Source organism: Petromyzon marinus, assembly GCF_048934315.1.
Source record: "Petromyzon marinus isolate PM22_M1 ecotype Great Lakes invasive population chromosome 70 unlocalized genomic scaffold, UKy_Petmar_22M1.pri1.0 chr70_unloc.4, whole genome shotgun sequence".
NCBI lineage: Eukaryota > Metazoa > Chordata > Hyperoartia > Petromyzontiformes > Petromyzontidae > Petromyzon > Petromyzon marinus.
Window position 1 is genome coordinate 477,740 of NW_027422606.1, and position 27,983 is coordinate 505,722.

The 27,983-nt window shown below is 48.4% G+C and overlaps 1 protein-coding gene across 1 annotated transcript in view; it reads right to left on the reverse strand.

Moving 5' to 3' along the window:
• The window catches only part of LOC116937797 (organic solute transporter subunit alpha-like), a 136,436-nt gene extending 108,941 nt beyond the window's left edge, over positions 1–27,495 (reverse strand). Inside the window, exon 1 of the mRNA XM_076058366.1 lies at positions 27,238–27,495. Within this exon, the coding sequence (XP_075914481.1) occupies positions 27,238–27,254 (17 nt within the window). The 5' untranslated portion in view covers positions 27,255–27,495. The remainder of the gene's footprint in view (positions 1–27,237) is intronic.
• Between the last annotated feature and the right edge of the window lie 488 nt (positions 27,496–27,983).

The window sequence follows — 27,983 nt, forward strand, 5'->3', positions numbered from 1 at the left end:
TATGATCTCCCCCTGTACTCTACAGTGAGTGAGTGGAGTTTGTGTGATCTTCCCCTGTTCTACAGAGTGAATGAGTGGAGTTTATGTGATCTCCCCCTGTTCTACAGAGTAAGTGAGTGGAGTATGTGTGATCTCCTCTTGTTCTACAGAGTGAGTGAGTGGAGTTTGTGTGATCTCCCCCTGTTCTACAGAGTGAGTGAGTGGAGTTTATGTGATCTCCCCCTGTTCTACAGAGTGAGTGGAGTTTGTGTGATCTCCCCCTGTTCTACAGAGTGAGTGGAGTTTGTGTGATCTCCCCCTGTTCTACAGAGTGAGAAAAATGGAGTTTGTGTGATCTCCCCCTGTTCTACAGAGTGAGTGAGTGGAGTTTGTGTGATCTCCCCCTGTTCTACAGAGTGAGTGAGTGGAGTTTGTGTGATCTCCCCCTGTTCTACAGAGTGAGTGGAGTTTGGGTGATCTCCCCTGTTCTACAGAGTGATTGAGTGGGGTTTGTGTGATCTCCCCCTGTTCTAGTGAGTGAGTGGAGTTTGTGTGATCTCCCCCTGTTCTACAGAGTGAGTCGAGTTTGTGTGATCTCCCCCTGTTCTACAGAGTGAGTGAGTGGAGTTTGTGTGATCTCCCCCTGTTCTACAGAGTGAGCGGAGTTTGTTGGATCTCCCCCTGTTCTACAGAGTGAGTGGAGTTTGTGTGATCTTCCCCTGTTCTACAGAGTGAATGAGTGGAGTTTATGTGATCTCCCCCTGTTCTACAGAGTAAGTGAGTGGAGTATGTGTGATCTCCTCTTGTTCTACAGAGTAAGTGAGTGGAGTTTGTGTGATCTCCCCCTGTTCTACAGAGTGAGTGGAGTTTGTGTGATCTCCCCCTGTTCTACAGAGTGAGTAAGTGGAGTTTGTGTGATCTCCCAATGTTCTACAGAGTGAGTGAGTGGAGTTTGTGTGATCTCCCCCTGTTCTACAGAGTGAGTGAGTGGAGTTTGTGTGATCTCCCCCTGTTCTACAGAGTGAGTGGAGTTTGTGTGATCTCCCCTGTTCTACAGAGTGAGTGAGTGGAGTTTGTGTGATCTCCCCCTGTTCTACAGAGTGAGTGAGTGGAGTTTGTGTGATCTCCCCCTGTTCTACAGAGTGAGTGAGTGGAGTTTGTGTGATCTCCCCCTGTTCTACAGAGAGAGTGGAGTTTGGGTGATCTCCCCTGTTCTACAGAGTGAGTGAGTGGAGTTTGTGTGATATCCCCCTGTTCTAGTGAGTGAGTGGAGTTTGTGTGATCTCCCCCTGTTCTACAGAGTGAGTGGAGTTTGTTTGATCTTCCCCAGTTCTACAGAGTGAGTGAGTGGAGTTTGTGTGATCTCCACTTGTTCTACAGAGTGAGTGGAGATTGTGTGATCTCCCCCTGTTCTACAGAGTGAGTGAGTGGAGTTTGTGTGATCTCTCCCTGTTCTACAGAGTGAGTGGAGTTTGTGTAATCTCCCCCTGTTCTACAGAGTGAGTAAGTGGAGTTTGTGTGATCTCCCCCTGTTCTACAGAGTGAGAGAGTGGAGTTTGTGTGATCTCCCCCTGTTCTACAGAGTGAGTGAGTGGAGTTTGTGTGATCTACCTCTGTTCTACAGAGTTAGTGGAGTTTGTGTGATCTCCCCTGTTCTACAGAGTGAGTGGAGTTTGTGTGATATCCCCCTGTTCTACAGAGTGAGTGAGTGGAGTTTGTGTGATCTACCACTGTTCTACAGAGTTAGTGGAGTTTGTGTGATCTCCCCTGTTCTACAGAGTGAGTGGAGTTTGTGTGATATCCCCCTGTTCTAGTGAGTGAGTGGAGTTTGTGTGATCTCCCCCTGTTCTACACAGTGAGTCGAGTTTGTGTGATCTCCCCCAGTTCTACAGAGTGAGTGAGTGGAGTTTGTGTGAACTCCCCCTGTTCTACAGAGTGAGTGAGTGGAGTTTGTGTGATCTCCCCCTGTTCTACAGAGTGAGCGGAGTTTGTTGGATCTCCCCCTGTTCTACAGAGTGAGTGGAGTTTGTGTGATCTTCCCCTGTTCTACAGAGTGAATGAGTGGAGTTTATGTGATCTCCCCCTGTTCTACAGAGTAAGTGAGTGGAGTATGTGTGATCTCCTCTTGTTCTACAGAGTAAGTGAGTGGAGTTTGTGTGATCTCCCCCTGTTCTACAGAGTGAGTGGAGTTTGTGTGATCTCCCCCTGTTCTACAGAGTGAGTAAGTGGAGTTTGTGTGATCTCCCCCTGTTCTACAGAGTGAGTGAGTGGAGTTTGTGTGATCTCCACCTGTTCTACATAGTGAGTGAGTGGAGTTTGTGTGATCTCCCCCTGTTCTACAGAGTGAGTGGAGTTTGTGTGATCTCCCCTGTTCTACAGAGTGAGTGAGTGGAGTTTGTGTGATATCCCCCTGTTCTACAGAGTGAGTGATTGGAGTTTGTGTGATCTCCCCCTGTTCTACAGAGTGAGTGGAGTTTGTGTGATCTCCCCTGTTCTACAGAGTGAGTGAGTGGAGTTTGTGTGATATCCCCCTGTTCTACAGAGTGAGTGAGTGGAGTTTGTGTGATCTCCCCCTGTTCTACAGATTGAGTGGAGTTTGTGTGATCTCCCCTGTTCTACAGAGTGAGTGAGTGGAGTTTGTGTGATATCCCCCTGTTCTAGTGAGTGAGTGGAGTTTGTATGATCTCCCCCTGTACTATACAGTGAGTGAGTGGAGTTTGTGTGATCTTCCCCTGTTCTACAGAGTGAATGAGTGGAGTTTATGTGATCTCCCCCTGTTCTACAGAGTAAGTGAGTGGAGTATGTGTGATCTCCTCTTGTTCTACAGAGTGAGTGAGTGGAGTTTGTGTGATCTCCCCCTGTTCTACAGAGTGAGTGAGTGGAGTTTATGTGATCTCCCCCTGTTCTACAGAGTGAGTGGAGTTTGTGTGATCTCCCCCTGTTCTACAGAGTGAGTGGAGTTTGTGTGATCTCCCCCTGTTCTACAGAGTGAGAAAAATGGAGTTTGTGTGATCTCCCCCTGTTCTACAGAGTGAGTGAGTGGAGTTTGTGTGATCTCCCCCTGTTCTACAGAGTGAGTGAGTGGAGTTTGTGTGATCTCCCCCTGTTCTACAGAGTGAGTGGAGTTTGGGTGATCTCCCCTGTTCTACAGAGTGATTGAGTGGGGTTTGTGTGATATCCCCCTGTTCTAGTGAGTGAGTGGAGTTTATGTGATCTCCCCCTGTTCTACAGAGTGAGTGGAGTTTGTGTGATCTCCCCCTGTTCTACAGAGTGAGTGGAGTTTGTGTGATCTCCCCCTGTTCTACAGAGTGAGAAAAATGGAGTTTGTGTGATCTCCCCCTGTTCTACAGAGTGAGTGAGTGGAGTTTGTGTGATCTCCCCCTGTTCTACAGAGTGAGTGAGTGGAGTTTGTGTGATCTCCCCCTGTTCTACAGAGTGAGTGGAGTTTGGGTGATCTCCCCTGTTCTACAGAGTGATTGAGTGGGGTTTGTGTGATATCCCCCTGTTCTAGTGAGTGAGTGGAGTTTGTGTGATCTCCCCCTGTTCTACAGAGTGAGTGAGTGGACTTTGTGTGATCTCCCCCTGTTCTACGGAGTGAGTGAGTGGAGTTTGTCTGATCTCCCCCTGTTCTACAGAGGGAGTGAGTGGAGTTTGTTTGATCTCCCCCTGTTCTACAGAGTGAGTGGAGTTTGTATGATCTCCCCCTGTACAATACAGTGAGTGAGTGGAGTTTGTGTGATCTTCCCCTGTTCTACAGAGTAAGTGAGTGGAGTATGTGTGATCTCATCTTGTTCTACAGAGTGAGTGAGTGGTGTTTGTGTGATCTCCCCCTGTTCTACAGAGTGAGTGAGTGGAGTTTATGTGATCTCCCCCTGTTCTACAGAGTGAGTGGAGTTTGTGTGATCTCCCCCTGTTCTACAGAGTGAGTGAGTGGATTTTGTGTGATCTCCCTCTGTTCTACTGAGTGAGTGGAGTGTGTGTGATCTCCCCCTGTTCTACAGAGTGAGTGAGTGGAGTTTGTGTGATCTCCCCCTGTTCTACAGAGTGAGTGAGTGAGTGGAGTTTGTGTGATCTCCCCCTGTTCTACAGAGTGAGTGAGTGGAGTTTATGTGATCTCCCCCTGTTCTACAGAGTGAGTGGAGATTGTGTGATCTCCCCCTGTTCTACAGAGTGAGAAAAATGGAGTTTGTGTGATCTCCCCCTGTTCTACAGAGTGAGTGAGTGGAGTTTGTGTGATCTCCCCATGTTCTACAGAGTGAGTGAGTGGAGTTTGTGTGATCTCCCCCTGTTCTACAGAGTGAGTGGAGTTTGTGTGATCTCCCCTGTTCTACAGAGTGAGTGAGTGGAGTTTGTGTGATATCCCACTGTTCTAGTGACTGAGTGGAGTTTGTGTGATCTCGCCCTGTTCTACAGAGTGAGTGGAGTTTGTTTGATCTTCCCCAGTTCTACAGAGTGAGTGAGTGGAGTTTGTGTGATCTCGCCCTGTTCTACAGAGTAAGTGAGTGGAATTTGTGTGATCTCCCCCTGTTCTACAGAGTGAGCGGAGTTTGTTGGATCTCCCCCTGTTCTACAGAGTGAGTGAGTGGAGTTTGTGTGATCTCTCCCTGTTCTACAGGGGGAGTGAGTGGAGTTTGTTTGATCTCCCCCTGTTCTACAGAGTGAGTGGAGTTTGTATGATCTCCCCCTGTACTACACAGTGAGTGAGTGGAGTTTGTGTGATCTTCCCCTGTTCTACAGAGTGAATGAGTGGAGTTTATGTGATCTCAACCTGTTCTACAGAGTAAGTGAGTGGAGTATGTGTGATCTCCTCTTGTTCTACAGAGTAAGTGAGTGGAGTTTGTGTGATCTCCCCTGTTCTACAGAGTGAGTGAGTGGAGTTTGTGTGATCTCCCCCTGTTCTACAGAGTGAGTGAGTGGAGTGAATGTGATCTCCCCCTGTTCTACAGAGTGAGTGGAGTTTGTGTGATCTCCCCCTGTTCTACAGAGTGAGTGAGTGGAGTTTGTGTGATCTCCCTCTGTTCTACAGAGTGAGTGGAGTTTGTGTGATCTCCCCCTGTTCTACAGAGTGAGTGAGTGCAGTTTGTGTGATCTCCCCCTGTTCTACAGAGTGAGTGGAGTTTGTGTGATCTCCCCCTGTTCTACAGAGTGAGTGGAGTTTGTATGATCTCCCCCTGTACTACACAGTGAGTGAGTGGAGTTTGTGTGATCTTCCCCTGTTCTACAGAGTGAATGAGTGGAGTTTGTGTGATCTCCCCCTGTTCTACAGAGTAAGTGAGTGGAGTTTGTGTGATCTCCTCTTGTTCTACAGAATAAGTGAGTGGAGTTTGTGTGAGCTCCCCCTGTTCTACAGAGTGAGCGAGTGAGTGGAGTTTGTGTGATCTCCCCCTGTTCTACAGAGTGAGTGAGTGGAGTTTATGTGATCTCCCCCTGTTCTACAGAGTGAGTGGAGTTTGTGTGATCTCCCCCTGTTCTACAGAGTGTGAGTGGAGTTTGTGTGATCTCCCCCTGTTCTACAGAGTGAGTGAGTGGAGTTTGTGTGATCTCCCCCTGTTCTACAGAGTGAGTGAGTGGAGTTTGTGTGATCTCCCCCTGTTCTACAGAGTGAGTGAGTGGAGTTTATGTGATCTCCCCCTTCTCTACAGAGTGAGTTGAGTTTGTGTGATCTCCCCCTGTTCTACAGAGTGAGTGAGTGGAGTTTATGTGATCTCCCCCTGTTCTACAGAGTGAGTGGAGTTTGTGTGATCTCCCCCTGTTCTACAGAGTGAGTGAGTGGAGTTTGTGTGATCTCCCCCTGTTCTACAGAGTGAGTGGAGTATGTGTGATCTCCCCCTGTTCTACAGAGTGAGTAGAGTTTGTGTGATCTCCTCCTGTTCTACAGAGTGAGTGGAGTTTGTGTTATCTCCCCCTGTTCTACAGAGTGAGTGGAGTTTGTGTGATCTCCCCCTGTTCTACAGAGTGAGTGAGTGGAGTTTGTGGGATCTCCCCGTGTCCTACAGAGTGAGTGGAGTTTGTGTGATCTCCCACTGTTCTACAGAGTGAGTGAGTGGAGTTTATGTGATCTCCCCCTGTTCTACAGAGTGAGTGGAGTTTGTGTGATCTCCCCCTGTTCTACAGAGTGAGTGGAGTTTGTGTGATCTACCCCTGTTCTTCTGAGTGAGTGAGTGGAGTTTGTGTGATCTCCCCGTGTTCTACAGAGTGAGTGGAGTTTATGTGATCTCCCCCTGTTCTACAGAGTGAGTGGAGTTTGTGTGATCTCCCCCTGTTCTACTGAGGGAGTGAGTGGAGTTTGTGTGATCTCCCCCTGTTCTACAGAGTGAGTGGAGTTTGTATGATCTCCCCCTGTACTACACAGTGAGTGAGTGGAGTTTGTGTGATCTTCCCCTGTTCTACAGAGTGAATGAGTGGAGTTTGTATGATCTCCCCCTGTTCTACAGAGTAAGTGAGTGGAGTTTGTGTGATCTCCTCTTGTTCGACAGAGTTTAGTGAGTGGAGTTTATGTGATCTCCCCGTGATCTACAGAGTGAGTGAGTGAGTGGGGTTTGTGTGATCTACCCCTGTTCTACAGAGTGAGTGAGTGGCGTTATTGTGATCTCCCCCTGTTCTACAGAGTGAGTAGAGTTTGTGTGATCTCCCCCTGTTCTACAGAGCGAGTGAGTGGAGTTTATGTCATCTCCCCCTGTTCTACAGAGTGAGTGGAGTTTGTGTGATCTCCCCTGTTCTACAGAGTGAGTGAGTGGAGTTTGTGTGATCTCCCCCTGTTCTACAGAGTGAGTGGAGTTTGTGTGATCTCCCCCTGTTCTACAGAGTGAGTGGAGTTTGTGTGATCTCCTCTTGTTCTACAGAGTGAGTGAGTGGAGTTTGTGTGATCTCCCCCTGTTCTACAGAGTGAGTGAGTGGAGTTTGTGTGATCTCCCCCTGTTCTACAGAGTGAGTGGAATTTGTGTGATCTCCCACTGTTCTACAGAGTGAGTGGAGTTTGTGTGATCTCCTCTTGTTCTACAGAGTGAGTGAGTGGAGTTTGTGTGATCTCCCCCTGTTCTACAGAGTGAGTGAGTGAGTGGAGTTTGTGTGATCTCAACCAGTTCGACAGAGTGAGTGAGTGGAGTTTGTGTGATCTCCCCCTGTTCTACAGAGTGAGTGAGTGGATTTTGTGTGAACCCCCCTGTTCTACAGAGTGAGTGGAGTGTGTGTGATCTCCCCTTGTTCTACAGCGTGAGTGAGTGGAGTTTGTGTGATCTCCCCCTGTTCTATAGAGTGAGTGGTGTTTGTGTGATCTCCCCCTGTTCTACAGAGTGAGTGGAGTTTGTGTGATCTCCCCCTGTTCTACAGAGTGAGTGGAGTTTGTGTGATCTCCCTCTGTTCTACAGACTGAGTGAGTGGAGTTTGTGTGATCTCCCCCTGTTCTACAGAGTGAGTGGAGTTTGTGTGATCTCCCCCTCTTCTACAGAGTGAGTGAGTGGAGTTTGTGTGATCTCCCCCTGTTCTATAGAGTGAGTGAGTGGAGTTTGTATGATCTCCCCATCTTCTACAGAGTGAGTGGAGTTTGTGTGATCTCCCCCTGTTCTACAGAGTGAGTGAGTGGAGTTTGTGTGATCTCCCCCTGTTCTACAGAGTGAGTAAGTGGAGTTTGTGTGATTTCCCCCTGTTCTACAGAGTGAGTGGAGTGTATGTGATCTCCCCTTGTTCTGAAGCGTGAGTGAGTGGAGTTTGTGTGATCTCCCCCTGTTCTACAGAGTGAGTGAGTGGAGTTTTTATGATCTCCCCCTGTTTTACAGAGTGAGTGAGTGGAGTTTGTGTGATCTCCCCCTGTCTGCAGAGTGAGTGAGTGGAGTTTGTATGATCTCTCCATTTTTTACAGAGTGAGTGAGTGGAGTTTGTGTGATCTCCCCCTGTTCTACAGAGTGAGTGAGTGGAGTTTGTGTGATCTCCCCCTGTTCTACAGAGTGAGTGGAGTTTGTATGATCTCCCCCTGTTCTACAGAGTGAGTGGAGTTTGTGTGATCTCCCCCTGTTCTACAGAGTGAGTGAGTGGAGTTTGTGTGATCCCCCCCTTTTATATAGACGGAGTGAGTGGAGTTTACATGATCTCCTCCTGTTCTACAGAGTGAGTGAGAGTAGTTTGTGTGATCTCCCCCTGTTCTACAGAGTGAGTGAGTGGAGTTTGTGTGATCTCCCCTGTTCTACAGAGTGAGTGAGTGGAGTTTGTGTGATCTCCTCTTGTTCTACAGAGTGAGTGGAGTTTGTGTGATCGCCCACTGTTCTACAGAGTGAGTGAGTGGAGTTTGTGTGATCTCCCCCTGTTCTACAGAGTGAGTGAGTGGAGTTTGTATGATCTCCCCATGTTCTACAGAGTGAGTGGAGTTTGTGTGATCTCCCCCTGTTCTACAGAGTGAGTGAGTGGAGTTTGTGTGATCTCCCCCTGTTCTACAGAGTGAGTGGTGTTTGTGTGATCTCCCCCTGTTCTACAGAGTGAGTGGAGTTTGTGTGATCTCCCCCTGTTCTACAGAGTGAGTGGAGTTTGTGTGATCTCCCTCTGTTCTACAGACTGAGTGAGTGGAGTTTGTGTGATCTCCCCCTGTTCTACAGAGTGAGTGGAGTTTGTGTGATCTCCCCCTCTTCTACAGAGTGAGTGAGTGGAGTTTGTGTGATCTCCCCCTGTTCTATAGAGTGAGTGAGTGGAGTTTGTATGATCTCCCCATCTTCTACAGAGTGAGTGGAGTTTGTGTGATCTCCCCCTGTTCTACAGAGTGAGTGAGTGGAGTTTGTGTGATCTCCCCCTGTTCTACAGAGTGAGTAAGTGGAGTTTGTGTGATTTCCCCCTGTTCTACAGAGTGAGTGGAGTGTATGTGATCTCCCCTTGTTCTGAAGCGTGAGTGAGTGGAGTTTGTGTGATCTCCCCCTGTTCTACAGAGTGAGTGAGTGGAGTTTTTTATGATCTCCCCCTGTTTTACAGAGTGAGTGAGTGGAGTTTGTGTGATCTCCCCCTGTCTGCAGAGTGAGTGAGTGGAGTTTGTATGATCTCTCCATTTTTTACAGAGTGAGTGAGTGGAGTTTGTGTGATCTCCCCCTGTTCTACAGAGTGAGTGAGTGGAGTTTGTGTGATCTCCCCCTGTTCTACAGAGTGAGTGGAGTTTGTATGATCTCCCCCTGTTCTACAGAGTGAGTGGAGTTTGTGTGATCTCCCCCTGTTCTACAGAGTGAGTGAGTGGAGTTTGTGTGATCCCCCCCTTTTATATAGACGGAGTGAGTGGAGTTTACATGATCTCCTCCTGTTCTACAGAGTGAGTGAGAGTAGTTTGTGTGATCTCCCCCTGTTCTACAGAGTGAGTGAGTGGAGTTTGTGTGATCTCCCCCTGTTCTACAGAGTAAGTGAGTGGAGTTTGTGTGATCTCCTCTTGTTCTACAGAATAAGTGAGTGGAGTTTGTGTGAGCTCCCCCTGTTCTACAGAGTGAGCGAGTGAGTGGAGTTTGTGTGATCTCCCCCTGTTCTACAGAGTGAGTGAGTGGAGTTTATGTGATCTCCCCCTGTTCTACAGAGTGAGTGGAGTTTGTGTGATCTCCCCCTGTTCTACAGAGTGTGAGTGGAGTTTGTGTGATCTCCCCCTGTTCTACAGAGTGAGTGAGTGGAGTTTGTGTGATCTCCCCCTGTTCTACAGAGTGAGTGAGTGGAGTTTGTGTGATCTCCCCCTGTTCTACAGAGTGAGTGAGTGGAGTTTATGTGATCTCCCCCTTCTCTACAGAGTGAGTTGAGTTTGTGTGATCTCCCCCTGTTCTACAGAGTGAGTGAGTGGAGTTTATGTGATCTCCCCCTGTTCTACAGAGTGAGTGGAGTTTGTGTGATCTCCCCCTGTTCTACAGAGTGAGTGAGTGGAGTTTGTGTGATCTCCCCCTGTTCTACAGAGTGAGTGGAGTATGTGTGATCTCCCCCTGTTCTACAGAGTGAGTAGAGTTTGTGTGATCTCCTCCTGTTCTACAGAGTGAGTGGAGTTTGTGTTATCTCCCCCTGTTCTACAGAGTGAGTGGAGTTTGTGTGATCTCCCCCTGTTCTACAGAGTGAGTGAGTGGAGTTTGTGGGATCTCCCCGTGTCCTACAGAGTGAGTGGAGTTTGTGTGATCTCCCACTGTTCTACAGAGTGAGTGAGTGGAGTTTATGTGATCTCCCCCTGTTCTACAGAGTGAGTGGAGTTTGTGTGATCTCCCCCTGTTCTACAGAGTGAGTGGAGTTTGTGTGATCTACCCCTGTTCTTCTGAGTGAGTGAGTGGAGTTTGTGTGATCTCCCCGTGTTCTACAGAGTGAGTGGAGTTTATGTGATCTCCCCCTGTTCTACAGAGTGAGTGGAGTTTGTGTGATCTCCCCCTGTTCTACTGAGGGAGTGAGTGGAGTTTGTGTGATCTCCCCCTGTTCTACAGAGTGAGTGGAGTTTGTATGATCTCCCCCTGTACTACACAGTGAGTGAGTGGAGTTTGTGTGATCTTCCCCTGTTCTACAGAGTGAATGAGTGGAGTTTGTATGATCTCCCCCTGTTCTACAGAGTAAGTGAGTGGAGTTTGTGTGATCTCCTCTTGTTCGACAGAGTAAGTGAGTGGAGTTTATGTGATCTCCCCGTGATCTACAGAGTGAGTGAGTGAGTGGGGTTTGTGTGATCTACCCCTGTTCTACAGAGTGAGTGAGTGGCGTTATTGTGATCTCCCCCTGTTCTACAGAGTGAGTGGAGTGTATGTGATCTCCCCTTGTTCTGAAGCGTGAGTGAGTGGAGTTTGTGTGATCTCCCCCTGTTCTACAGAGTGAGTGAGTGGAGTTTTTATGATCTCCCCCTGTTTTACAGAGTGAGTGAGTGGAGTTTGTGTGATCTCCCCCTGTCTGCAGAGTGAGTGAGTGGAGTTTGTATGATCTCTCCATTTTTTACAGAGTGAGTGAGTGGAGTTTGTGTGATCTCCCCCTGTTCTACAGAGTGAGTGAGTGGAGTTTGTGTGATCTCCCCCTGTTCTACAGAGTGAGTGGAGTTTGTATGATCTCCCCCTGTTCTACAGAGTGAGTGGAGTTTGTGTGATCTCCCCCTGTTCTACAGAGTGAGTGAGTGGAGTTTGTGTGATCCCCCCCTTTTATATAGACGGAGTGAGTGGAGTTTACATGATCTCCTCCTGTTCTACAGAGTGAGTGAGAGTAGTTTGTGTGATCTCCCCCTGTTCTACAGAGTGAGTGAGTGGAGTTTGTGTGATCTCCCCTGTTCTACAGAGTGAGTGAGTGGAGTTTGTGTGATCTCCTCTTGTTCTACAGAGTGAGTGGAGTTTGTGTGATCGCCCACTGTTCTACAGAGTGAGTGAGTGGAGTTTGTGTGATCTCCCCCTGTTCTACAGAGTGAGTGAGTGGAGTTTGTATGATCTCCCCATGTTCTACAGAGTGAGTGGAGTTTGTGTGATCTCCCCCTGTTCTACAGAGTGAGTGAGTGGAGTTTGTGTGATCTCCCCCTGTTCTACAGAGTGAGTGGTGTTTGTGTGATCTCCCCCTGTTCTACAGAGTGAGTGGAGTTTGTGTGATCTCCCCCTGTTCTACAGAGTGAGTGGAGTTTGTGTGATCTCCCTCTGTTCTACAGACTGAGTGAGTGGAGTTTGTGTGATCTCCCCCTGTTCTACAGAGTGAGTGGAGTTTGTGTGATCTCCCCCTCTTCTACAGAGTGAGTGAGTGGAGTTTGTGTGATCTCCCCCTGTTCTATAGAGTGAGTGAGTGGAGTTTGTATGATCTCCCCATCTTCTACAGAGTGAGTGGAGTTTGTGTGATCTCCCCCTGTTCTACAGAGTGAGTGAGTGGAGTTTGTGTGATCTCCCCCTGTTCTACAGAGTGAGTAAGTGGAGTTTGTGTGATTTCCCCCTGTTCTACAGAGTGAGTGGAGTGTATGTGATCTCCCCTTGTTCTGAAGCGTGAGTGAGTGGAGTTTGTGTGATCTCCCCCTGTTCTACAGAGTGAGTGAGTGGAGTTTTTTATGATCTCCCCCTGTTTTACAGAGTGAGTGAGTGGAGTTTGTGTGATCTCCCCCTGTCTGCAGAGTGAGTGAGTGGAGTTTGTATGATCTCTCCATTTTTTACAGAGTGAGTGAGTGGAGTTTGTGTGATCTCCCCCTGTTCTACAGAGTGAGTGAGTGGAGTTTGTGTGATCTCCCCCTGTTCTACAGAGTGAGTGGAGTTTGTATGATCTCCCCCTGTTCTACAGAGTGAGTGGAGTTTGTGTGATCTCCCCCTGTTCTACAGAGTGAGTGAGTGGAGTTTGTGTGATCCCCCCCTTTTATATAGACGGAGTGAGTGGAGTTTACATGATCTCCTCCTGTTCTACAGAGTGAGTGAGAGTAGTTTGTGTGATCTCCCCCTGTTCTACAGAGTGAGTGAGTGGAGTTTGTGTGATCTCCCCCTGTTCTACAGAGTAAGTGAGTGGAGTTTGTGTGATCTCCTCTTGTTCTACAGAATAAGTGAGTGGAGTTTGTGTGAGCTCCCCCTGTTCTACAGAGTGAGCGAGTGAGTGGAGTTTGTGTGATCTCCCCCTGTTCTACAGAGTGAGTGAGTGGAGTTTATGTGATCTCCCCCTGTTCTACAGAGTGAGTGGAGTTTGTGTGATCTCCCCCTGTTCTACAGAGTGTGAGTGGAGTTTGTGTGATCTCCCCCTGTTCTACAGAGTGAGTGAGTGGAGTTTGTGTGATCTCCCCCTGTTCTACAGAGTGAGTGAGTGGAGTTTGTGTGATCTCCCCCTGTTCTACAGAGTGAGTGAGTGGAGTTTATGTGATCTCCCCCTTCTCTACAGAGTGAGTTGAGTTTGTGTGATCTCCCCCTGTTCTACAGAGTGAGTGAGTGGAGTTTATGTGATCTCCCCCTGTTCTACAGAGTGAGTGGAGTTTGTGTGATCTCCCCCTGTTCTACAGAGTGAGTGAGTGGAGTTTGTGTGATCTCCCCCTGTTCTACAGAGTGAGTGGAGTATGTGTGATCTCCCCCTGTTCTACAGAGTGAGTAGAGTTTGTGTGATCTCCTCCTGTTCTACAGAGTGAGTGGAGTTTGTGTTATCTCCCCCTGTTCTACAGAGTGAGTGGAGTTTGTGTGATCTCCCCCTGTTCTACAGAGTGAGTGAGTGGAGTTTGTGGGATCTCCCCGTGTCCTACAGAGTGAGTGGAGTTTGTGTGATCTCCCACTGTTCTACAGAGTGAGTGAGTGGAGTTTATGTGATCTCCCCCTGTTCTACAGAGTGAGTGGAGTTTGTGTGATCTCCCCCTGTTCTACAGAGTGAGTGGAGTTTGTGTGATCTACCCCTGTTCTTCTGAGTGAGTGAGTGGAGTTTGTGTGATCTCCCCGTGTTCTACAGAGTGAGTGGAGTTTATGTGATCTCCCCCTGTTCTACAGAGTGAGTGGAGTTTGTGTGATCTCCCCCTGTTCTACTGAGGGAGTGAGTGGAGTTTGTGTGATCTCCCCCTGTTCTACAGAGTGAGTGGAGTTTGTATGATCTCCCCCTGTACTACACAGTGAGTGAGTGGAGTTTGTGTGATCTTCCCCTGTTCTACAGAGTGAATGAGTGGAGTTTGTATGATCTCCCCCTGTTCTACAGAGTAAGTGAGTGGAGTTTGTGTGATCTCCTCTTGTTCGACAGAGTAAGTGAGTGGAGTTTATGTGATCTCCCCGTGATCTACAGAGTGAGTGAGTGAGTGGGGTTTGTGTGATCTACCCCTGTTCTACAGAGTGAGTGAGTGGCGTTATTGTGATCTCCCCCTGTTCTACAGAGTGAGTAGAGTTTGTGTGATCTCCCCCTGTTCTACAGAGCGAGTGAGTGGAGTTTATGTCATCTCCCCCTGTTCTACAGAGTGAGTGGAGTTTGTGTGATCTCCCCTGTTCTACAGAGTGAGTGAGTGGAGTTTGTGTGATCTCCCCCTGTTCTACAGAGTGAGTGGAGTTTGTGTGATCTCCCCCTGTTCTACAGAGTGAGTGGAGTTTGTGTGATCTCCTCTTGTTCTACAGAGTGAGTGAGTGGAGTTTGTGTGATCTCCCCCTGTTCTACAGAGTGAGTGAGTGGAGTTTGTGTGATCTCCCCCTGTTCTACAGAGTGAGTGGAATTTGTGTGATCTCCCACTGTTCTACAGAGTGAGTGGAGTTTGTGTGATCTCCTCTTGTTCTACAGAGTGAGTGAGTGGAGTTTGTGTGATCTCCCCCTGTTCTACAGAGTGAGTGAGTGAGTGGAGTTTGTGTGATCTCAACCAGTTCGACAGAGTGAGTGAGTGGAGTTTGTGTGATCTCCCCCTGTTCTACAGAGTGAGTGAGTGGATTTTGTGTGAACCCCCCTGTTCTACAGAGTGAGTGGAGTGTGTGTGATCTCCCCTTGTTCTACAGCGTGAGTGAGTGGAGTTTGTGTGATCTCCCCCTGTTCTATAGAGTGAGTGGTGTTTGTGTGATCTCCCCCTGTTCTACAGAGTGAGTGGAGTTTGTGTGATCTCCCCCTGTTCTACAGAGTGAGTGGAGTTTGTGTGATCTCCCTCTGTTCTACAGACTGAGTGAGTGGAGTTTGTGTGATCTCCCCCTGTTCTACAGAGTGAGTGGAGTTTGTGTGATCTCCCCCTCTTCTACAGAGTGAGTGAGTGGAGTTTGTGTGATCTCCCCCTGTTCTATAGAGTGAGTGAGTGGAGTTTGTATGATCTCCCCATCTTCTACAGAGTGAGTGGAGTTTGTGTGATCTCCCCCTGTTCTACAGAGTGAGTGAGTGGAGTTTGTGTGATCTCCCCCTGTTCTACAGAGTGAGTAAGTGGAGTTTGTGTGATTTCCCCCTGTTCTACAGAGTGAGTGGAGTGTATGTGATCTCCCCTTGTTCTGAAGCGTGAGTGAGTGGAGTTTGTGTGATCTCCCCCTGTTCTACAGAGTGAGTGAGTGGAGTTTTTATGATCTCCCCCTGTTTTACAGAGTGAGTGAGTGGAGTTTGTGTGATCTCCCCCTGTCTGCAGAGTGAGTGAGTGGAGTTTGTATGATCTCTCCATTTTTTACAGAGTGAGTGAGTGGAGTTTGTGTGATCTCCCCCTGTTCTACAGAGTGAGTGAGTGGAGTTTGTGTGATCTCCCCCTGTTCTACAGAGTGAGTGGAGTTTGTATGATCTCCCCCTGTTCTACAGAGTGAGTGGAGTTTGTGTGATCTCCCCCTGTTCTACAGAGTGAGTGAGTGGAGTTTGTGTGATCCCCCCCTTTTATATAGACGGAGTGAGTGGAGTTTACATGATCTCCTCCTGTTCTACAGAGTGAGTGAGAGTAGTTTGTGTGATCTCCCCCTGTTCTACAGAGTGAGTGAGTGGAGTTTGTGTGATCTCCCCTGTTCTACAGAGTGAGTGAGTGGAGTTTGTGTGATCTCCTCTTGTTCTACAGAGTGAGTGGAGTTTGTGTGATCGCCCACTGTTCTACAGAGTGAGTGAGTGGAGTTTGTGTGATCTCCCCCTGTTCTACAGAGTGAGTGAGTGGAGTTTGTATGATCTCCCCATGTTCTACAGAGTGAGTGGAGTTTGTGTGATCTCCCCCTGTTCTACAGAGTGAGTGAGTGGAGTTTGTGTGATCTCCCCCTGTTCTACAGAGTGAGTGGTGTTTGTGTGATCTCCCCCTGTTCTACAGAGTGAGTGGAGTTTGTGTGATCTCCCCCTGTTCTACAGAGTGAGTGGAGTTTGTGTGATCTCCCTCTGTTCTACAGACTGAGTGAGTGGAGTTTGTGTGATCTCCCCCTGTTCTACAGAGTGAGTGGAGTTTGTGTGATCTCCCCCTCTTCTACAGAGTGAGTGAGTGGAGTTTGTGTGATCTCCCCCTGTTCTATAGAGTGAGTGAGTGGAGTTTGTATGATCTCCCCATCTTCTACAGAGTGAGTGGAGTTTGTGTGATCTCCCCCTGTTCTACAGAGTGAGTGAGTGGAGTTTGTGTGATCTCCCCCTGTTCTACAGAGTGAGTAAGTGGAGTTTGTGTGATTTCCCCCTGTTCTACAGAGTGAGTGGAGTGTATGTGATCTCCCCTTGTTCTGAAGCGTGAGTGAGTGGAGTTTGTGTGATCTCCCCCTGTTCTACAGAGTGAGTGAGTGGAGTTTTTTATGATCTCCCCCTGTTTTACAGAGTGAGTGAGTGGAGTTTGTGTGATCTCCCCCTGTCTGCAGAGTGAGTGAGTGGAGTTTGTATGATCTCTCCATTTTTTACAGAGTGAGTGAGTGGAGTTTGTGTGATCTCCCCCTGTTCTACAGAGTGAGTGAGTGGAGTTTGTGTGATCTCCCCCTGTTCTACAGAGTGAGTGGAGTTTGTATGATCTCCCCCTGTTCTACAGAGTGAGTGGAGTTTGTGTGATCTCCCCCTGTTCTACAGAGTGAGTGAGTGGAGTTTGTGTGATCCCCCCCTTTTATATAGACGGAGTGAGTGGAGTTTACATGATCTCCTCCTGTTCTACAGAGTGAGTGAGAGTAGTTTGTGTGATCTCCCCCTGTTCTACAGAGTGAGTGAGTGGAGTTTGTGTGATCTCCCCTGTTCTACAGAGTGAGTGAGTGGAGTTTGTGTGATCTCCTCTTGTTCTACAGAGTGAGTGGAGTTTGTGTGATCGCCCACTGTTCTACAGAGTGAGTGAGTGGAGTTTGTGTGATCTCCCCCTGTTCTACAGAGTGAGTGAGTGGAGTTTGTATGATCTCCCCATGTTCTACAGAGTGAGTGGAGTTTGTGTGATCTCCCCCTGTTCTACAGAGTGAGTGAGTGGAGTTTGTGTGATCTCCCCCTGTTCTACAGAGTGAGTGAGTGGAGTTTGTATGATCTCCCCATGTTCTACAGAGTGAGTGGAGTTTGTATGATCTCCCCCTGTTCTACAGAGTGAGTGAGTGGAGTTTGTGTGATCTCCCCCTGTTCTACACAGTGAGTGGAGTTTGTGTGATCTCCTCCTGTTCTACAGAGTGAGTGGAGTTTATATGATCTCCCCCTGTTCTACAGAGTGAGAGGATTTTGTGTGATCTCCCCCTGTTCTAGAGATAGAGTGAGTGGAGTTTGTGTGATCTCCCCCTGTTCTACAGAGTGAGTGAGTGAGTGGAGTTTGTGTGATCTCCCCCTGTTCTACAGAGTGAGTGAGTGGAGTTTGTGTGATCTCCCCCTGTTCTACAGAGTGAGTGAGTGGAGTTTGTGTGATCTCCCCCTGTTCTACAGAGTGAGTGGAGTTTGTGTGATCTCCCCCTGTTCTACAGCGTGAGTGAGTGGAGTTTGTGTGATCTCCCCCTGTTCTACAGAGTGAGTGGAGTTTGTGTGATTTCCCCCTGTTCTACAGAGTGAGTGGAGTTTGTGTGATCTCCCCCTGTTCTACAGAGTGAGTGAGTGGAGTTTGTGTGATCTCCCCTGTTCTACAGAGTGAGTGGAGTTTGTGTGATCTCCCCCTGTTCTACAGAGTGAGTGAGTGGAGTTTGTATGATCTCCCCCCGTTCTACAGAGTGAGTGAGTGGAGTTTGTGTGATCTCCCCCTGTTCTACAGAGTGAGTGGAGTTTGTGTGATCTCCCCCTCTTCTACAGAGTGAGTGAGTGGAGTTTGTGTGATCTCCCCCTGTTCTATAGAGTGAGTGAGTGGAGTTTGTATGATCTCCCCATCTTCTACAGAGTGAGTGGAGTTTGTGTGATCTCCCCCTGTTCTACAGAGTGAGTGAGTGGAGTTTGTGTGATCTCCCCCTGTTCTACAGAGTGAGTAAGTGGAGTTTGTGTGATTTCCCCCTGTTCTACAGAGTGAGTGGAGTGTTTGTGATCTCCCCTTGTTCTGAAGCGTGAGTGAGTGGAGTTTGTGTGATCTCCCCCTGTTCTACAGAGTGAGTGAGTGGAGTTTTTATGATCTCCCCCTGTTTTACAGAGTGAGTGAGTGGAGTTTGTGTGATCTCCCCCTGTCTGCAGAGTGAGTGAGTGGAGTTTGTATGATCTCTCCATTTTTTACAGAGTGAGTGAGTGGAGTTTGTGTGATCTCCCCCTGTTCTACAGAGTGAGTGAGTGGAGTTTGTGTGATCTCCCCCTGTTCTACAGAGTGAGTGGAGTTTGTATGATCTCCCCCTGTTCTACAGAGTGAGTGGAGTTTGTGTGATCTCCCCCTGTTCTACAGAGTGAGTGAGTGGAGTTTGTGTGATCCCCCCCTTTTATATAGACGGAGTGAGTGGAGTTTACATGATCTCCTCCTGTTCTACAGAGTGAGTGAGAGTAGTTTGTGTGATCTCCCCCTGTTCTACAGAGTGAGTGAGTGGAGTTTGTGTGATCTCCCCTGTTCTACAGAGTGAGTGAGTGGAGTTTGTGTGATCTCCTCTTGTTCTACAGAGTGAGTGGAGTTTGTGTGATCGCCCACTGTTCTACAGAGTGAGTGAGTGGAGTTTGTGTGATCTCCCCCTGTTCTACAGAGTGAGTGAGTGGAGTTTGTATGATCTCCCCATGTTCTACAGAGTGAGTGGAGTTTGTGTGATCTCCCCCTGTTCTACAGAGTGAGTGAGTGGAGTTTGTGTGATCTCCCCCTGTTCTACAGAGTGAGTGAGTGGAGTTTGTATGATCTCCCCATGTTCTACAGAGTGAGTGGAGTTTGTATGATCTCCCCCTGTTCTACAGAGTGAGTGAGTGGAGTTTGTGTGATCTCCCCCTGTTCTACACAGTGAGTGGAGTTTGTGTGATCTCCTCCTGTTCTACAGAGTGAGTGGAGTTTATATGATCTCCCCCTGTTCTACAGAGTGAGAGGATTTTGTGTGATCTCCCCCTGTTCTAGAGATAGAGTGAGTGGAGTTTGTGTGATCTCCCCCTGTTCTACAGAGTGAGTGAGTGAGTGGAGTTTGTGTGATCTCCCCCTGTTCTACAGAGTGAGTGAGTGGAGTTTGTGTGATCTCCCCCTGTTCTACAGAGTGAGTGAGTGGAGTTTGTGTGATCTCCCCCTGTTCTACAGCGTGAGTGAGTGGAGTTTGTGTGATCTCCCCCTGTTCTACAGAGTGAGTGGAGTTTGTGTGATTTCCCCCTGTTCTACAGAGTGAGTGGAGTTTGTGTGATCTCCCCCTGTTCTACAGAGTGAGTGAGTGGAGTTTGTGTGATCTCCCCTGTTCTACAGAGTGAGTGGAGTTTGTGTGATCTCCCCCTGTTCTACAGAGTGAGTGATTGGAGTTTGTATGATCTCCCCCCGTTCTACAGAGTGAGTGAGTGGAGTTTGTGTGATCTCCCCCTGTTCTACAGAGTGAGTGAGTGGAGTTTGTGTGATCTCCCCCTGTTCTACAGAGTGAGTGAGTGGAGTTTGTGTGATCTCCCCCTGTTCTACAGAGTGAGTGAGTGGAGTTTATGTGATCTCCCCCTTCTCTACAGAGTGAGTTGAGTTTGTGTGATCTCCCCCTGTTCTACAGAGTGAGTGAGTGGAGTTTATGTGATCTCCCCCTGTTCTACAGAGTGAGTGGAGTTTGTGTGATCTCCCCCTGTTCTACAGAGTGAGTGAGTGGAGTTTGTGTGATCTCCCCCTGTTCTACAGAGTGAGTGGAGTATGTGTGATCTCCCCCTGTTCTACAGAGTGAGTAGAGTTTGTGTGATCTCCTCCTGTTCTACAGAGTGAGTGGAGTTTGTGTTATCTCCCCCTGTTCTACAGAGTGAGTGGAGTTTGTGTGATCTCCCCCTGTTCTACAGAGTGAGTGAGTGGAGTTTGTGGGATCTCCCCGTGTCCTACAGAGTGAGTGGAGTTTGTGTGATCTCCCACTGTTCTACAGAGTGAGTGAGTGGAGTTTATGTGATCTCCCCCTGTTCTACAGAGTGAGTGGAGTTTGTGTGATCTCCCCCTGTTCTACAGAGTGAGTGGAGTTTGTGTGATCTACCCCTGTTCTTCTGAGTGAGTGAGTGGAGTTTGTGTGATCTCCCCGTGTTCTACAGAGTGAGTGGAGTTTATGTGATCTCCCCCTGTTCTACAGAGTGAGTGGAGTTTGTGTGATCTCCCCCTGTTCTACTGAGGGAGTGAGTGGAGTTTGTGTGATCTCCCCCTGTTCTACAGAGTGAGTGGAGTTTGTATGATCTCCCCCTGTACTACACAGTGAGTGAGTGGAGTTTGTGTGATCTTCCCCTGTTCTACAGAGTGAATGAGTGGAGTTTGTATGATCTCCCCCTGTTCTACAGAGTAAGTGAGTGGAGTTTGTGTGATCTCCTCTTGTTCGACAGAGTAAGTGAGTGGAGTTTATGTGATCTCCCCGTGATCTACAGAGTGAGTGAGTGAGTGGGGTTTGTGTGATCTACCCCTGTTCTACAGAGTGAGTGAGTGGCGTTATTGTGATCTCCCCCTGTTCTACAGAGTGAGTAGAGTTTGTGTGATCTCCCCCTGTTCTACAGAGCGAGTGAGTGGAGTTTATGTCATCTCCCCCTGTTCTACAGAGTGAGTGGAGTTTGTGTGATCTCCCCTGTTCTACAGAGTGAGTGAGTGGAGTTTGTGTGATCTCCCCCTGTTCTACAGAGTGAGTGGAGTTTGTGTGATCTCCCCCTGTTCTACAGAGTGAGTGGAGTTTGTGTGATCTCCTCTTGTTCTACAGAGTGAGTGAGTGGAGTTTGTGTGATCTCCCCCTGTTCTACAGAGTGAGTGAGTGGAGTTTGTGTGATCTCCCCCTGTTCTACAGAGTGAGTGGAATTTGTGTGATCTCCCACTGTTCTACAGAGTGAGTGGAGTTTGTGTGATCTCCTCTTGTTCTACAGAGTGAGTGAGTGGAGTTTGTGTGATCTCCCCCTGTTCTACAGAGTGAGTGAGTGAGTGGAGTTTGTGTGATCTCAACCAGTTCGACAGAGTGAGTGAGTGGAGTTTGTGTGATCTCCCCCTGTTCTACAGAGTGAGTGAGTGGATTTTGTGTGAACCCCCCTGTTCTACAGAGTGAGTGGAGTGTGTGTGATCTCCCCTTGTTCTACAGCGTGAGTGAGTGGAGTTTGTGTGATCTCCCCCTGTTCTATAGAGTGAGTGGTGTTTGTGTGATCTCCCCCTGTTCTACAGAGTGAGTGGAGTTTGTGTGATCTCCCCCTGTTCTACAGAGTGAGTGGAGTTTGTGTGATCTCCCTCTGTTCTACAGACTGAGTGAGTGGAGTTTGTGTGATCTCCCCCTGTTCTACAGAGTGAGTGGAGTTTGTGTGATCTCCCCCTCTTCTACAGAGTGAGTGAGTGGAGTTTGTGTGATCTCCCCCTGTTCTATAGAGTGAGTGAGTGGAGTTTGTATGATCTCCCCATCTTCTACAGAGTGAGTGGAGTTTGTGTGATCTCCCCCTGTTCTACAGAGTGAGTGAGTGGAGTTTGTGTGATCTCCCCCTGTTCTACAGAGTGAGTAAGTGGAGTTTGTGTGATTTCCCCCTGTTCTACAGAGTGAGTGGAGTGTATGTGATCTCCCCTTGTTCTGAAGCGTGAGTGAGTGGAGTTTGTGTGATCTCCCCCTGTTCTACAGAGTGAGTGAGTGGAGTTTTTATGATCTCCCCCTGTTTTACAGAGTGAGTGAGTGGAGTTTGTGTGATCTCCCCCTGTCTGCAGAGTGAGTGAGTGGAGTTTGTATGATCTCTCCATTTTTTACAGAGTGAGTGAGTGGAGTTTGTGTGATCTCCCCCTGTTCTACAGAGTGAGTGAGTGGAGTTTGTGTGATCTCCCCCTGTTCTACAGAGTGAGTGGAGTTTGTATGATCTCCCCCTGTTCTACAGAGTGAGTGGAGTTTGTGTGATCTCCCCCTGTTCTACAGAGTGAGTGAGTGGAGTTTGTGTGATCCCCCCCTTTTATATAGACGGAGTGAGTGGAGTTTACATGATCTCCTCCTGTTCTACAGAGTGAGTGAGAGTAGTTTGTGTGATCTCCCCCTGTTCTACAGAGTGAGTGAGTGGAGTTTGTGTGATCTCCCCTGTTCTACAGAGTGAGTGAGTGGAGTTTGTGTGATCTCCTCTTGTTCTACAGAGTGAGTGGAGTTTGTGTGATCGCCCACTGTTCTACAGAGTGAGTGAGTGGAGTTTGTGTGATCTCCCCCTGTTCTACAGAGTGAGTGAGTGGAGTTTGTATGATCTCCCCATGTTCTACAGAGTGAGTGGAGTTTGTGTGATCTCCCCCTGTTCTACAGAGTGAGTGAGTGGAGTTTGTGTGATCTCCCCCTGTTCTACAGAGTGAGTGGTGTTTGTGTGATCTCCCCCTGTTCTACAGAGTGAGTGGAGTTTGTGTGATCTCCCCCTGTTCTACAGAGTGAGTGGAGTTTGTGTGATCTCCCTCTGTTCTACAGACTGAGTGAGTGGAGTTTGTGTGATCTCCCCCTGTTCTACAGAGTGAGTGGAGTTTGTGTGATCTCCCCCTCTTCTACAGAGTGAGTGAGTGGAGTTTGTGTGATCTCCCCCTGTTCTATAGAGTGAGTGAGTGGAGTTTGTATGATCTCCCCATCTTCTACAGAGTGAGTGGAGTTTGTGTGATCTCCCCCTGTTCTACAGAGTGAGTGAGTGGAGTTTGTGTGATCTCCCCCTGTTCTACAGAGTGAGTAAGTGGAGTTTGTGTGATTTCCCCCTGTTCTACAGAGTGAGTGGAGTGTATGTGATCTCCCCTTGTTCTGAAGCGTGAGTGAGTGGAGTTTGTGTGATCTCCCCCTGTTCTACAGAGTGAGTGAGTGGAGTTTTTTATGATCTCCCCCTGTTTTACAGAGTGAGTGAGTGGAGTTTGTGTGATCTCCCCCTGTCTGCAGAGTGAGTGAGTGGAGTTTGTATGATCTCTCCATTTTTTACAGAGTGAGTGAGTGGAGTTTGTGTGATCTCCCCCTGTTCTACAGAGTGAGTGAGTGGAGTTTGTGTGATCTCCCCCTGTTCTACAGAGTGAGTGGAGTTTGTATGATCTCCCCCTGTTCTACAGAGTGAGTGGAGTTTGTGTGATCTCCCCCTGTTCTACAGAGTGAGTGAGTGGAGTTTGTGTGATCCCCCCCTTTTATATAGACGGAGTGAGTGGAGTTTACATGATCTCCTCCTGTTCTACAGAGTGAGTGAGAGTAGTTTGTGTGATCTCCCCCTGTTCTACAGAGTGAGTGAGTGGAGTTTGTGTGATCTCCCCTGTTCTACAGAGTGAGTGAGTGGAGTTTGTGTGATCTCCTCTTGTTCTACAGAGTGAGTGGAGTTTGTGTGATCGCCCACTGTTCTACAGAGTGAGTGAGTGGAGTTTGTGTGATCTCCCCCTGTTCTACAGAGTGAGTGAGTGGAGTTTGTATGATCTCCCCATGTTCTACAGAGTGAGTGGAGTTTGTGTGATCTCCCCCTGTTCTACAGAGTGAGTGAGTGGAGTTTGTGTGATCTCCCCCTGTTCTACAGAGTGAGTGAGTGGAGTTTGTATGATCTCCCCATGTTCTACAGAGTGAGTGGAGTTTGTATGATCTCCCCCTGTTCTACAGAGTGAGTGAGTGGAGTTTGTGTGATCTCCCCCTGTTCTACACAGTGAGTGGAGTTTGTGTGATCTCCTCCTGTTCTACAGAGTGAGTGGAGTTTATATGATCTCCCCCTGTTCTACAGAGTGAGAGGATTTTGTGTGATCTCCCCCTGTTCTAGAGATAGAGTGAGTGGAGTTTGTGTGATCTCCCCCTGTTCTACAGAGTGAGTGAGTGAGTGGAGTTTGTGTGATCTCCCCCTGTTCTACAGAGTGAGTGAGTGGAGTTTGTGTGATCTCCCCCTGTTCTACAGAGTGAGTGAGTGGAGTTTGTGTGATCTCCCCCTGTTCTACAGAGTGAGTGGAGTTTGTGTGATCTCCCCCTGTTCTACAGCGTGAGTGAGTGGAGTTTGTGTGATCTCCCCCTGTTCTACAGAGTGAGTGGAGTTTGTGTGATTTCCCCCTGTTCTACAGAGTGAGTGGAGTTTGTGTGATCTCCCCCTGTTCTACAGAGTGAGTGAGTGGAGTTTGTGTGATCTCCCCTGTTCTACAGAGTGAGTGGAGTTTGTGTGATCTCCCCCTGTTCTACAGAGTGAGTGAGTGGAGTTTGTATGATCTCCCCCCGTTCTACAGAGTGAGTGAGTGGAGTTTGTGTGATCTCCCCCTGTTCTACAGAGTGAGTGGAGTTTGTGTGATCTCCCCCTCTTCTACAGAGTGAGTGAGTGGAGTTTGTGTGATCTCCCCCTGTTCTATAGAGTGAGTGAGTGGAGTTTGTATGATCTCCCCATCTTCTACAGAGTGAGTGGAGTTTGTGTGATCTCCCCCTGTTCTACAGAGTGAGTGAGTGGAGTTTGTGTGATCTCCCCCTGTTCTACAGAGTGAGTAAGTGGAGTTTGTGTGATTTCCCCCTGTTCTACAGAGTGAGTGGAGTGTTTGTGATCTCCCCTTGTTCTGAAGCGTGAGTGAGTGGAGTTTGTGTGATCTCCCCCTGTTCTACAGAGTGAGTGAGTGGAGTTTTTATGATCTCCCCCTGTTTTACAGAGTGAGTGAGTGGAGTTTGTGTGATCTCCCCCTGTCTGCAGAGTGAGTGAGTGGAGTTTGTATGATCTCTCCATTTTTTACAGAGTGAGTGAGTGGAGTTTGTGTGATCTCCCCCTGTTCTACAGAGTGAGTGAGTGGAGTTTGTGTGATCTCCCCCTGTTCTACAGAGTGAGTGGAGTTTGTATGATCTCCCCCTGTTCTACAGAGTGAGTGGAGTTTGTGTGATCTCCCCCTGTTCTACAGAGTGAGTGAGTGGAGTTTGTGTGATCCCCCCCTTTTATATAGACGGAGTGAGTGGAGTTTACATGATCTCCTCCTGTTCTACAGAGTGAGTGAGAGTAGTTTGTGTGATCTCCCCCTGTTCTACAGAGTGAGTGAGTGGAGTTTGTGTGATCTCCCCTGTTCTACAGAGTGAGTGAGTGGAGTTTGTGTGATCTCCTCTTGTTCTACAGAGTGAGTGGAGTTTGTGTGATCGCCCACTGTTCTACAGAGTGAGTGAGTGGAGTTTGTGTGATCTCCCCCTGTTCTACAGAGTGAGTGAGTGGAGTTTGTATGATCTCCCCATGTTCTACAGAGTGAGTGGAGTTTGTGTGATCTCCCCCTGTTCTACAGAGTGAGTGAGTGGAGTTTGTGTGATCTCCCCCTGTTCTACAGAGTGAGTGAGTGGAGTTTGTATGATCTCCCCATGTTCTACAGAGTGAGTGGAGTTTGTATGATCTCCCCCTGTTCTACAGAGTGAGTGAGTGGAGTTTGTGTGATCTCCCCCTGTTCTACACAGTGAGTGGAGTTTGTGTGATCTCCTCCTGTTCTACAGAGTGAGTGGAGTTTATATGATCTCCCCCTGTTCTACAGAGTGAGAGGATTTTGTGTGATCTCCCCCTGTTCTAGAGATAGAGTGAGTGGAGTTTGTGTGATCTCCCCCTGTTCTACAGAGTGAGTGAGTGAGTGGAGTTTGTGTGATCTCCCCCTGTTCTACAGAGTGAGTGAGTGGAGTTTGTGTGATCTCCCCCTGTTCTACAGAGTGAGTGAGTGGAGTTTGTGTGATCTCCCCCTGTTCTACAGCGTGAGTGAGTGGAGTTTGTGTGATCTCCCCCTGTTCTACAGAGTGAGTGGAGTTTGTGTGATTTCCCCCTGTTCTACAGAGTGAGTGGAGTTTGTGTGATCTCCCCCTGTTCTACAGAGTGAGTGAGTGGAGTTTGTGTGATCTCCCCTGTTCTACAGAGTGAGTGGAGTTTGTGTGATCTCCCCCTGTTCTACAGAGTGAGTGATTGGAGTTTGTATGATCTCCCCCCGTTCTACAGAGTGAGTGAGTGGAGTTTGTGTGATCTCCCCCTGTTCTACAGAGTGAGTGGAGTTTGTGTGATCTCCCCCTCTTCTACAGAGTGAGTGAATGGAGTTTGTGTGATCTCCCCCTGTTCTACAGAGTGAGTGAGTGGAGTTTGTGTGATCTCCCCCTGTTCTACAGAGTGAGTGGAGTTTGTGTGATCTCCCCCTCTTCTACAGAGTGAGTGAGTGGAGTTTGTGTGATCTCCCCCTGTTCTACAGAGTGAGTGAGTGGAGTTTGTGTGATCTCCCCCTGTTCTACTGAGTGAGTGGAGTTTGTGTGATCTCCCCCTGTTCTACAGCGTGAGTGAGTGGAGTTTGTGTGATCTCCCCCTGTTCTACAGAGTGAGTGGAGTTTGTGTGATTTCCCCCTGTTCTACAGAGTGAGTGGAGTTTGTGTGATCTCCCCCTGTTCTACTGAGTGAGTGAGTGGAGTTTGTGTGATCTCCCCTGTTCTACAGAGTGAGTGGAGTTTGTGTGATCTCCCCCTGTTCTACAGAGTGAGTGAGTGGAGTTTGTATGATCTCCCCCCGTTCTACAGAGTGAGTGAGTGGAGTTTGTGTGATCTCCCCCTATTCTACAGAGTGAGTGGAGTTTGTGTAATCTCCCCCTGTTCTACAGAGTGAGTGAGTGGAGTTTGTGTGATCTCCCCCTGTTCTACAGAGTGAGTGAGTGGAGTTTGTGTGATCTCCCCCTGTTCTTCAGAGTGAGTGAGTGGAGTTTGTGTGATCTCCCCCTGTTCTACAGAGTGAGTGAGTGGAGTTTGTGTGATCTCCCCCTGTTCTACAGAGTGAGTGAGTGAGTGGAGTTTGTGTGATCTCCCCCTATTCTACAGAGTGAGTGAGTGGGTTTGTGTGATCTCCCCTGTTCTACAGAGTGAGTGGAGTTTGTATGATCTCCTCCTGTTCTACACAGTGAGTGAGTGGAGTTTGTGTGATCTCCCCCTGTTCTACAGAGTGAGTGAGTTGAGTTTGTGTGATCTCCCCCTGTTCTACAGAGTGAGTGGAGTTTGTGTGATCTCCCCCTGTTCTACAGACTGAGTGAGTGGAGTTTGTGTGATCTCCCCCTGTTCTACAGAGTGAGTGGAGTTTGTGTGATCTCCCCCTCTTCTACAGAGTGAGTGAGTGGTGTTTGTGTGATCTCCCCCTGTTCTACAGAGTGAGTAAGTGGAGTTTGTGTGATCTCCCCCTGTTCTACAGAGTGAGTGGAGTTTGTATGATCTCCCCCTGTTCTACAGAGTGAGTGAGTGGAGTTTGTGTGATCTCCCCCTGTTCTACAGAGTAAGTGAGTGGAGTTTGTGTGATCTCCCCCTGTTCTACAGAGTGAGTGAGTGGAGTTTGTGTGATCTCCCCCTGTTCTACAGAGTGAGCAAGTGTAGTTTGTGTGATCTCCCCCTGTTCTACAGACTGAGTGAGTGGAGTCTGTAGACTTTGGTGATTAACACCGGGAGACAGAGAGAGAGGGGAACACGCGGATTAGACAACAGTCGCATTGTTGAGCCATCGTCACTATCGCACTGATCTCCATCCAGCAGTGGATAGACCAAGGTGGTGGTGACCACTCACTTGTGACGTTGAGCCATGATGGACTCGGACCGACCTCTTCAGCCTCGCACTGGAGCCAGGCCCGGCTGAAGGTCCTGCTGAGACGTGATGGTGATGTCGCTGATGGTGATGTCTCTGTTGATGACGGCGATGTCTGTGATGATGTCTGTGATGATGTATGTGATGTCGTTGGTGATGACGATGCTGGTGTTCATGCACCGTTGTTGAACGTGAAGTGCACGAGGCGCTGTCTCTATCCACCGGTGATCCTGGACCCCCCCCGCCTCCTCTCTCCCCCTTCTCCCTCCCCCTACACCGTCCCCCTCCCCACCTCCTCGTCTCTCCCCCTCCTCCCCCTCCTCCATCCCTCCTCCTCCTCCTCCTGACTCCTTCCAATTAACCAGCTGACTAATTGGCCGTCCAATTAACCAGCTGACTAATTTGCTGTACAATTAACCAGCTGACTAATTTGCTGTACAATTAACCAGCTGACTAATTTGCTGCCCAATTAACTAGTTGACAAATTTGCCGTCCAATTAACCAGCTGACTAATTTGCTGTACAATTAACCAGCTGACTAATTTGCTGTACAATTAACCAGCTGACTAATTTGCTGCCCAATTAACTAGTTGACAAATTTGCCGTCCAATTAACCAGCTGACTAATTTGCCTCCAATTAACCAGCTGACTAATTTGCTGTACAATTAACCAGCTGACTAATTTGCTGTCCAGTTAACCAGCTGACTAATTTCCTGTACAATTAACCAG